Source organism: Miscanthus floridulus, chromosome 1 (genome assembly GCF_019320115.1).
Source record: "Miscanthus floridulus cultivar M001 chromosome 1, ASM1932011v1, whole genome shotgun sequence".
NCBI classification, from domain to species: Eukaryota; Viridiplantae; Streptophyta; class Magnoliopsida; order Poales; family Poaceae; genus Miscanthus; species Miscanthus floridulus.
Window position 1 is genome coordinate 26,577,243 of NC_089580.1, and position 7,894 is coordinate 26,585,136.

A 7,894-nucleotide genomic window follows, 5' to 3' on the forward strand; every position below is an offset into this window, starting at 1 on the left:
ACGTGCGGCGAGGCGACTCGGCTGTGGCGACGCAGCTCCGATGAGCTAGAGTGACGCGCAGAGAGGGAGAGGAAGAGCGCAGGAGCACTGGACGGTGCCTTAGCACGCCCCCGAAGCTCGTCGACAAGCTCGCGTCTGCTGGAAAGCGACAGAGGAGGATTTCGACGGCGGCGGCGGCGCTGCTAGCTCGGGATGAGGCGGCGGCGCCTGTAGAGCGAGAGAGGGAGCACGGGGAGAAGCAGAGTGAGTGCGGAGTGCTCACGCGACACTCTGGGCACCATTTTAGAGGGAGAGAGAGACCGCGGGAGGAGAGGAAAGGCCGGTCAAGGAGCTCGGCTCCATGCCGACAATGGCGGATCTCTGACTCGGCGCTGCGGGACGAGCGGCTCTGGGCAAGGGGCTACGGCGCATAGAAATGGTCCGCGCAGGGTGCTCGGTCGTGCAGGGGACGCGGGAGAAGGGCACGGCTAGGCGTGGTCCAAGCGCTGCCGGCGACGGCGTTCGTCCCGTGCGGAGCGGGAGGTAGGGGGCAACCCTGACGTGAGGGGCCTACATTAAAACGTGCGGCTCACGTGCTTCGTCCGCCACGCTGGCGCTGCCACGTCACCTGGAGGTCGCGCCGGATGGGAAATGGACCTACGATGAACAACTTGACAAGTTCAGGAGTCTATTTTCCGCGTTTGCAAGTTCGTGGACCGGACTGGCATAGGCCGACAAGTTAAAGGGCTACCAGTGTATTTCACTCCTAGTAATATAAGGTGTACTTGTATTTGAAACAGAGGGGCATGCCAATGCTTATTGCTAAGCGATTTATACTCCCAAAACACAAGCAGTTCAGCCCATTCCAGCATGCATCGCCAAGTCATTTTGCATGGCGCCAAAGCAGCTGAGCAGGACGTAATCACTGATCAACAGAAGATAAAGACGACAATAACCTATATATGACCATGTGGTCATTTGGACAGTTCGGTAAGCATTGCAAAGCAGCAAAGGGGCAGGCAAAAGTAGCAACAGAATTCGTAGTGATCTCTGAAGGACAGGGCACTTCTCAAGGCAATGGAATGAAGCACTGGCTAAGCCATCCAATCAGGAGGGTAGCAGCCGCCCCGCTCTGGCACTGGCTGCTGGTTCATGTCCATCGTATGATATCTGCATAAACGGAAGTAGTGCAGGATTCAGGACAGAGAGACAACTTACATGTGTGTGTGTGACTGTGTATGAGAGAGAGATTACGTGGGTTGCAGAGATGGGTTGCTCTCCAGAGACTGGAAGAAGTGTTCTGGCTGTGGAGGGTCATGGGACAACATGCCGCCTCCGTCTTGCCACGCTAGCTGCGGGGGAGAAGCCTCTGCCTCAAACTCGTCCAGCTGAAACAAATAGTGGTCCGGCAAAAAAACAAAAGAGAGTTGGAATGATGCAAGCAGAGGCTACAGCTATGAACTGCATATACACATGGCATCATTGGTTCAGGCTTTCAGCTTCAAAGTTGTGGTGGCAAATGCAGAGGTAGCTGAAGGGTCATTGTTCATATGGGTACTACTGCCAGTGCCAACCGTGCGAGCTACGAGTTTTCCAGTTCAACTGTCACTTACCTTCCTTTTCAGAACCCTGTTTGCATCTTGCAGCATTTGTTCCTGCAAGAGATGAGGGCCGGTTGCTCAGGCATATATTGGATTTCAGTATTGAAACAGAGAGTCATAGTAGCATTGCTGCGGTGATAGTACCGTTCTCTTTAAGTCGCAAAGTTCATCAAGTAGAACTTGAGTCTGCCAAACGCAAATGAAGAGACGCATAGAAGAGTTACTTGGATAGCAACATGATGGGGCATTCCAAATTTCAGGTAACTTGAAAGTAGCACAAATCAACATTAAGACAATCTATCTATGTTTTAAATACCAGTTAAATGTCTCCTTAATTGTATACACCTCAACTTTTTAATTTCTACCTTTTCAAATTTTAACTAAAATGAAAGTAGCACAAATCAACATTTATCCACCGCATCCTGTCTTTTCAAGTGAGATTCATCTAGTAATTAATTGAATGAATAATCAATGTAAGTCCAATTGCACTATTATGGATTGGTTAGGAGGAAAGTGCCGAGGCATGCATTATAAAAGTTTGTTCACTATAATTCTGTTCTGCGCAAAATACCATTGACATCATTCATCCTGAATCCCTTCCCACTTAATTAGCTAGTTTACCTTTCTTGATCTTATTTGCTTCAAGGTCTTGTCTACTTGACTCTCAAGCTGGTCAAGTTCACTAGGGCTAAGTGGAGCCAGATCTTCACCAAGAAGATTCCTGCAGTGGGTTCACCAGTACTTTCTTTACCAAAACAAAGAAAATATTGGAGTGGAACCATATAGAGGAAAAACAAGAACAAACTTATATGGAAATATCACACCTTTGCGAGTGTTGTAAAACCTCAACACGTGCCTTCAGCTTCACATATTCTTGATAGTTATTCTGCATTTTCAGATATCAGACATTCGATGGAGAAATCCCAAAACTATCCATACGGTCCGCAGCTAAACTATCAAGAGGTGATATTCAAAACATGCATATTATTTAAACATGTCTACTCTCTTTAATTTATACTAATCCTTTCAGGCCACATTTTTTTACCATGATCCTATTATGTTTATAGTATATGATAGCGAACATAATGAGAACATATACATGAGAAATATAAGGGGCCCTTTGGATTGCAGGATTTTTTTTCTTGTTTCCTGCATTCTTCCAGTGAAAATAAACTGATTCATGTGAAATTTCTGTATTCCAATTTGCAAAGGTGCCCTAATAGTTTTGCTGTGCACTATTGATTATAAAATCTTTTTTAATAAAAATAGTGGTCAGTGTTTAAACAGATGGATTGCATGTACTCTATAATGCAACATCTGTAATATCACCATTAAAAGATGTAAGACGTATTAATCTAGTACCATATACTGTTCTTAGTTAAATCCATACAGTAGAATAGCTGTATGTAGAAATTTATCTTACTACTAGTAGATCATAAAACGAGCACTATGAGTCTGACAATTGCATGTTACTATCAATTGCATGTTACTATGACGGGGCCTATATATGATAGCTGCACAGCATTGGTCATCTATATTGGAAAAGTATTTTGAAAATTGATACAGGTAAAGTTTACCATAGTTTATTTTTTATTTAATTTCTTAAAATAATAAATTTCTCCCTGCGTGACTTCATGCAGATATATCCAGCCAGGTTATTTGATGCTGGATGCTTCATTGGATTTGCAACCAGCCAGTTACTGAATAATTAAAAATAATGTTAACATGGACAACATGGATGAAGAAACATTCCACGAAATTGTTTGTGATGAGCTGGAACACTCGATCAAGCACTGCCACCATGACAGGGTAGCATACAACTGATGAACTAGGCCATAGCACCTCACACTTGATGACTGATACAGTGCATACTCATTTTTTTTTCTTCAATTGCTATATCAAGTATTGCAATTTGTTTCAATGTTTCTCATGGTTCGTCCTTATTTTTGTGAGGATATGTTCTAGACCTGCTGTCCAAAACCCAAACAAACTGAAACTACTCAGATTTACCAACTATAGACAGAAATTTTCATGACTCGTCAATTGATAGATCATCAGTGCACTGGTCTCCAAGAAGACTATGCATTAAAACAACAGCAGTTTTCTAGCGCATTTGACTTTGTGCCATCCTAAGGATTGGAGCAAAAAGTGTCCAAACTAACAGTAGCTCTTGTACATCCAAATTAAATAAGTTGAGAGCTAGGGTTTCACTAGTGCCTAGTTTTATACTGAATCTATTTTCATGGAAATCATTGCTTCAGAAATGAAATATTGAAATAGAAATGCACAGGTTGATGATAAAGTGTTTTCACGAGAAATGAATGATAATAATTAGAACAATAATAAACCAATAGTTTTCTTATTATGAAAGGTATTATTTGTCGGTAACAATTGATCATGTTTGAAGAAATCATTAACCTGATGTGTATAGTTTCAGAACTTGAACAATGTTAGTAAAATCAGGTAGTTATGAGAGGGACACATGATACAAAAGTAGTATCACCTATAAATGTTGCAATAGTAGTAAAATGGATAGTCCTCACACCTGCATCTCATCGCTAGATGGCACTGCAGCATCAGCTGAAGCATAGATGTACCTCTGGTACCGCTCTAGAGTCTTAACCAGACTGATATTAAGGCAATAAAATAATGAATAAGTGATGCATTCGTATATATATGTACATATAGAAATAAAAACTATGAATTGACTAGAAACCATACCAGCTAGACAATAAAATGCAACCAAAGTATTTATTATGATATGGACCAGTATATTTCCATATATACTACTATCTCCGTTCCAAAATGTAAATCATTTTAGGTTTGACCAAAGTCAAATGTTCAGTAATTTTGACAAGTTTGTAGAAAAAATATGTTAGCATCTACAATATGAAATAAGCGCATTATAAAGACATATTTCATGGTGGATTTAACAAAACTAACTTGATGTTGTAGCTGGATGTTTTCCCATAAACTCTTGATCAAACTTAGAAAATTTTAACTTAGGACAAAACTAAAATGATCTATACCTTGTTAAAGGTGAAAATGGCTGCCAATGTTATATAAAATCGACTCTTTGCATTTATTTTACACAAGACCACTTTAGTGGCACAGCTAGCATAATTATGCTGTGTACCACGGTTAATGTGTATACATACTAGTCTGCTCCCTTTTTGTGTAATAGTAAAAGTGGAGAATCAATTAAAAGCACTTAGAAGCTACTGATTACCGAAAGAACACAGCCCAAATTGACACCAGACCACTTCAGTTTTAAATCTAGTGTAGTTTTTACAGGCTACTTTTCACATTTCATGCTTCACTAAGTACTCCATTCGGTTCCACAATTCTTCCGTTCTGGACAAGGTTAGGTCGAACTTATACAACTTTGACTATAAGGAACTTCTAAAAATATTTAGTTTGAAAACACTAGGACAAATAATTAAGATTAGTCTTAAAAAGTAATTTGATAAAATATATATTTATTGATTTTTGTATATGTCATAATAAAAAATCATAGCCAAAGCTATATTTTGGAGAATGTGCCATCCATTGTCCAAGATGACGAATTATGGAATCCTGCATAGCGGAGTAGGGTGTGTTTGGTAGGTTCTAGATTCTTATAGAAATATTTTGGATTCACTAAAACATTTCTTTAGTGAATCAAAATGAGTTTATTGAGTCTTTTGCAGGTTCCCTAGGTAGATTGGAATCAGAAAAAACTAAAATCAGGTGTGTTTAGTTGGGTGAAATTTGGAAATTTGGCTACTGTAGCACTTTTGTTTTTATTTGGCAATTAGTATTTAATCATGGACTAATTAGGCTCAAAACGTTCGTCTCGCGATTTCCAACCAAACTGTGTAATTAGTTTTTTTTCGTCTACATTTAATGCTCCATGCACGTCGCAAGATTCGATGTGATGACTATTGTAGCACTTTTTGGGAAAACTGCCTCTATTTATCTCTTGTAGTTCAAAAACCTTAAACGTTTCTCCCTGATTCACATAGATTTCTTTGTTTTTTTTTACAGAGTAGAAATTGCACATAGATCTTCTCAGTGTACATTACATTGTTGCAATAATAGTACCTTTTTTTTGGAACAATGCGATAATACTTGGTACTATCACATATAATGCGAGAAGACAGAAGAGAGTAGTGCTAGAAATTACAAAATGTATCACAACTCGCAGCTCCTAAAAGAAATTAAATAATATTCATTGTTGATTATAATAAAAAGAAAAATGCTTGCAATTAGCAATGTATTCGGGAAAAGTGCATGCATATGTTAAAGACCAATTCATGTTACGTTCAAAAAATGTTTTATATATGTTTGCCCATTATCTAGACATCGTGTTATATCCAAATAACAAACTTAACTGTGCAGAGTATATGCTGAAAAGAATTGTATAAAGAAGTACTTGCCGAATTAAAACTCACAAAATTGCATGCATATGTTAAGACCATCCACTAACATGCCTGCAGGAAGGCACAGTTCACCCAAGGACCAAAAGACCATATTCACACTCTTGTCGAACTGCGCGCTAAAACAGCTGCGTTGAATCAGGCTAAGCGTATGCATATGTGCACAAACATGAACTGATACATTTGCAGGCCAGGTACACTGATCAGGTGCACATCAAATGAAACCCTTTATTTTGTTTTTCCCTTGAATGACACACACACAGAGACAGACATGCATACACGGTATACGCGTACATGTGTCGACCTCCTGCTCACTTTTCCCCGGCCCCCCGTCTGTTTGTAGACTTTCTATGCAACCTTCTGAAAGAGATGAGTACTGTACCACTGTACCAGTTGCCCAATAGAACAGAGAAAGAAAAGGAAACCAGCAAATTAAAGAGCGCCACCTCATGAGTTCATGCAAGGACGCGTGAGGACGGGCAAACAAAATCCAAATCCAATTACGTATGAAGAATTAGCAAACAAAAAAAGGAGAGGGGAATTGAAGCGACGAATATATATGGGTTTGTTTGATTACTCGGAGGAGGATGAGAACTGGTAGAGGCGACCGGCGTGGGAGAAGAGGACGAGCGCGACCTCGGCGTCGCAGAGGATGGAGAGCTCGTAGGCCTTCTTGAGCAGTCCGTTCCGGCGCTTGGCGAAGGTCACCTGCCGGCTAATCTTGTTCTCGATCCGCTGCAGCACCACCTTCCCGCGCCCCATGGTGGTGGTCTGATCTCTCGACCAGTCACGCCCACGCAGGCTTCCCTCTCCAAATCGACGATCCTTCTGCTGCTTTCTCTCGCTACCAGCAGTAGGCGGCAGTAGCTAACAGCGAGCTCTTAATAAGCTATGGGATTTGCGTGTTCGTACCGCAATTATTGACGAAGGTGATCCATCCCGTTCACCCTCTAGCGCAGACACACCGGCCGCACACAGGACGGAGCTCGCGCTCGCTGCCGAGTCGCTGCTCGTCCTCCTCTGAGTTTTTCTAGCTCCCACTCAATTAGCTCGATGAGGGGAGGGCCCTGCGGCATGTGGTGGTGGGCTATATGCTGCTAGCTTGCTCTGGCTGGGAGAGGACCGAGCCGAGCGAGACGGATGAGAGAGCGAGGCCGGCGGGGAAGAATCTTTTCTTTCGTGGGGTGCAGATTGGATCTCGCCTCGCGCGTCGTCCTCAGTTCCTCACCCTAGCATAGGGTAGGCTCTGCCGCCCACTGGTCACTAGGAGGCTCCTAGTCCTAGCTACCTACTCCTAGGTTTCGACCGGCCGCAGGGCCCTGATAGGTTAGCTCCACAGACGACAGATACCACATTTACTCGCATGGAGGTGGACCGGTGGAGAGTTGTACAAGTACTGTACTATACTCCTCCTATACACACAACACACAGTAAAATCTAACCAGCTACCGTCGTCGTCGTCGATCACTGACTCGTGTAGTAGGCTCTCGAAGCGTATGCGTTTGCCCTGACCGCGCCGCGCCTCACGGAGGGGTCCGGACCGGATGGACGCGGCGGTTCCGCTGCGGGCGAGTACCCAACAGCCGCGCCGGTCGGTGGATGGCGCCGCGCGCGCGCGGGCGCGGCGAGAGAGACTGGGGAGACGGTGAGGTCGGCCGTAACGTAACCATCCGTGTGAGAGCGCGGCGAGAGATGGGGAGAGAGGCGAGACAGCGAGAGCCGAGAGGGAAGGGGGTCGGGTGGACCGAGGCGGAGATCCGGGTCGCTGCCGCGCACAGGGCCCGATTCAGGACGTGTCGACCCAGCGGTGGTGCCGCGCGAAATGCCTGAAAGCCGCCCGCACCCAGCACCACTGCACCAGCAGAGAGAGCTGCTAGCACCTGCGCTCACGCAACG

The 7,894-nt window shown here is 43.6% G+C and overlaps 1 protein-coding gene across 1 annotated transcript; it reads right to left on the reverse strand.

Moving 5' to 3' along the window:
- Positions 1-749: 749 nt before the first annotated feature.
- Positions 750-7,222, reverse strand: LOC136465703 (MADS-box transcription factor 34-like). Its single transcript, XM_066464353.1, has 8 exons — positions 6,576-7,222; positions 4,126-4,207; positions 2,405-2,466; positions 2,202-2,301; positions 1,725-1,766; positions 1,593-1,634; positions 1,234-1,367; positions 750-1,149 (listed from the first exon to the last, which is right to left on the reverse strand). The coding sequence occupies exons 1-8, from the start codon at positions 6,758-6,760 to the stop codon at positions 1,074-1,076; spliced, it is 723 nt and encodes a 240-aa protein (XP_066320450.1). The 5' UTR covers positions 6,761-7,222; the 3' UTR covers positions 750-1,073.
- Between the last annotated feature and the right edge of the window lie 672 nt (positions 7,223-7,894).

What these genes read in the sequence shown, in the direction of transcription:
- LOC136465703 (XM_066464353.1), bottom strand. Translation starts at nt 6,760, where the DNA reads ATGGGGCGCGGGAAGGTGGTGCTGCAGCGGATCGAGAACAAGATTAGC. An exon ending in AGCAAATAAGATCAAGAAAG is followed by an intron (nt 1,767 to 2,201) that starts GTAAACTAGCTA and finishes TGCGTTTGGCAG; the next exon opens with ACTCAAGTTCTACTTGATGA. An exon ending in TTTGCGACTTAAAGAGAACG is followed by an intron (nt 1,635 to 1,724) that starts GTACTATCACCG and finishes CATCTCTTGCAG; the next exon opens with GAACAAATGCTGCAAGATGC.